The sequence below is a fragment of the Loa loa genome, assembly GCF_000183805.2.
Source record: "Loa loa unplaced genomic scaffold supercont3.1457, whole genome shotgun sequence".
In the NCBI taxonomy this organism is placed as follows: domain Eukaryota; kingdom Metazoa; phylum Nematoda; class Chromadorea; order Rhabditida; family Onchocercidae; genus Loa; species Loa loa.
In genome coordinates, this window is record NW_018109637.1 from 1 (window position 1) to 2,016 (window position 2,016).

Here is a 2,016-nt window from a genome sequence, read left to right on the forward strand (position 1 = left end):
TAGTAATACTATCGTTTGTTTTTCATAAATGTATCTTTTGAGAAGTAAAATTGAATCTGTATTTCTGTTTTTCGATTTCAAAAAGAATCAGGGAAAAGATTCTCAAGGATTACTAAGAAATTCAGAATATTAATGATTGTGCTTTGTAATTGAAGTTTCGGAACGTATATAATTATATAGAGATTTTACGATAATATTAATTCAAAATAATATTATTTAATATTATAATATTAATTCGAAAATATTAATTCAAAATAATAAAAATTTATATTAATTGGAAAAATGCAAAACTATTTATTTCAAAATAATATTTATTGCTTATAAGCTAAACAATCGAAAGGAAATAATATTAGCTAAGTTAGTTTTTTTTTTCACAATTTCGTTTATCTACAAAAGAAGGCAATCATCGTTGTGAAGGATGCCAACTATAGAGGGGTGATCCATGATGGCATGGATCATCGTTATCATCGAACATGAAATTGTCCCTCTCCTGAATTTGAGGAAAAGGGTTGATGATTGAAAATTTTCAAAAAATCTAACACATCACAATTTCACCATCACGCTTTTTGTTTTGCAAAAGCAGAAGTGAAAACTGAATAAATTTAATGAAATTTAAAAGAAAAAATTATCGGAATTATATTTTGGTATTTCTTGAAAAAACCGATGAACATATTTGAATTTTGATTTTGTTAAACTTTATGGCTAAGATTATCGGATTCGCTTTTTATGTATTCCTTTTTTTGGGCTTACTCTTTCATCTTGGCCTGATTTCAGGTTATTTCTTCCCCACTAATTAATTGAATAGCTAAAGCACTGAAATATTTCCTGCGTTTAGCTGTAATAACAGGAAATAAATTTGTTATGCTTTGATCAGAACTCATCGATCAGAAATCACTTGTGATGAGACATTCCAAACTGTTAATCAGCTTTATTTTAAGCCCAATCAAGCAATTACTGAGGATGAGGCCTTACAAAATGCAAAAATAATGTACGCATCAAAATATCTGAAGCAAAATGAATTAAACAATAATTGTTTCAATTCATTTTTACCCATGAAATCAATAAGAATCGTGAGGTTTGCGTACAAATAACTTTCTTCTTTTTTTTTCTACTTGAAAGATTATTGAAAATATGAAATGTGTAATATGATAATTAAATATCATAACACAGAATCACTATCATAATATTAATTAAGATAAGAAGCATTTTTATCCCTTATTATAATAAGAAATTTTCTCAAACTTCTCATTAGATACTTACATCCATCAGATTAACGTCAAACGAATTACATAATCAAAAATATCGATGATCGCCAATTTGTCGTGTATTTACATATCGCAAATTCGAACACTCATTGTATTGCAGATAGAAAAATATGCTTGAAATTCTGCTAAATTTGCGAAATAAACGAGAAGTTATGAAACATTGCTTCATGTGTATTTTCAAGACGTCCCTACGGCAGAATGATTTGTTACAATTTTCGCATCAACATTTAGGTTGATTTGGTTGATGTTTTCTACTCTTGTGACAGTTAAATGATGTGCCATAAATGAACTTTTTTCCACAATTCGGTTCTTTGCATTCGTAAATAAATGGTTCGTCATGCGTTTTCCTATGTTCTACATATTCTTTGCAACTGTTCGTGCGCAAAGTATACCCGACATAAGGACACTCATAAATTTCCTTTTCTGAAAAACTCTTATAATATCGGGTGATCATGAAAGATCGGATATACAGTCTGATTTTTGGCAGGAATTAATTTTAAAAAAATAGTCAATTCTGTCAATAATTACTATTGTTATAATATATGGGTTAGTAAAGAGAATGAAAACAAAATAGATCAGAAAACCAATGTTAAGATGAGACTATAAATTGGCATTTGCTGCGACGTAGCACTGAAAATGCCGCGTAACTTCTGACGCTTACGCATTTTTCGTGTATTTCTCAAAGTATGCCTTAATTGCGGACGTACTACAGTTAGGTCTAGAACGAATATTTCTAAATGCTGCCTCACTG

General features: G+C 29.3%; 1 protein-coding gene across 1 annotated transcript; it reads right to left on the reverse strand.

Moving 5' to 3' along the window:
* Positions 1-1,485: 1,485 nt before the first annotated feature.
* On the reverse strand, positions 1,486-1,719 carry LOAG_15034 (zinc finger protein; the record flags this gene model as incomplete). The annotated part of the gene is made up of 1 exon (XM_003150526.1): positions 1,486-1,719. The coding sequence occupies one exon, from the start codon at positions 1,717-1,719 to the stop codon at positions 1,486-1,488; it is 234 nt and encodes a 77-aa protein (XP_003150574.1).
* Between the last annotated feature and the right edge of the window lie 297 nt (positions 1,720-2,016).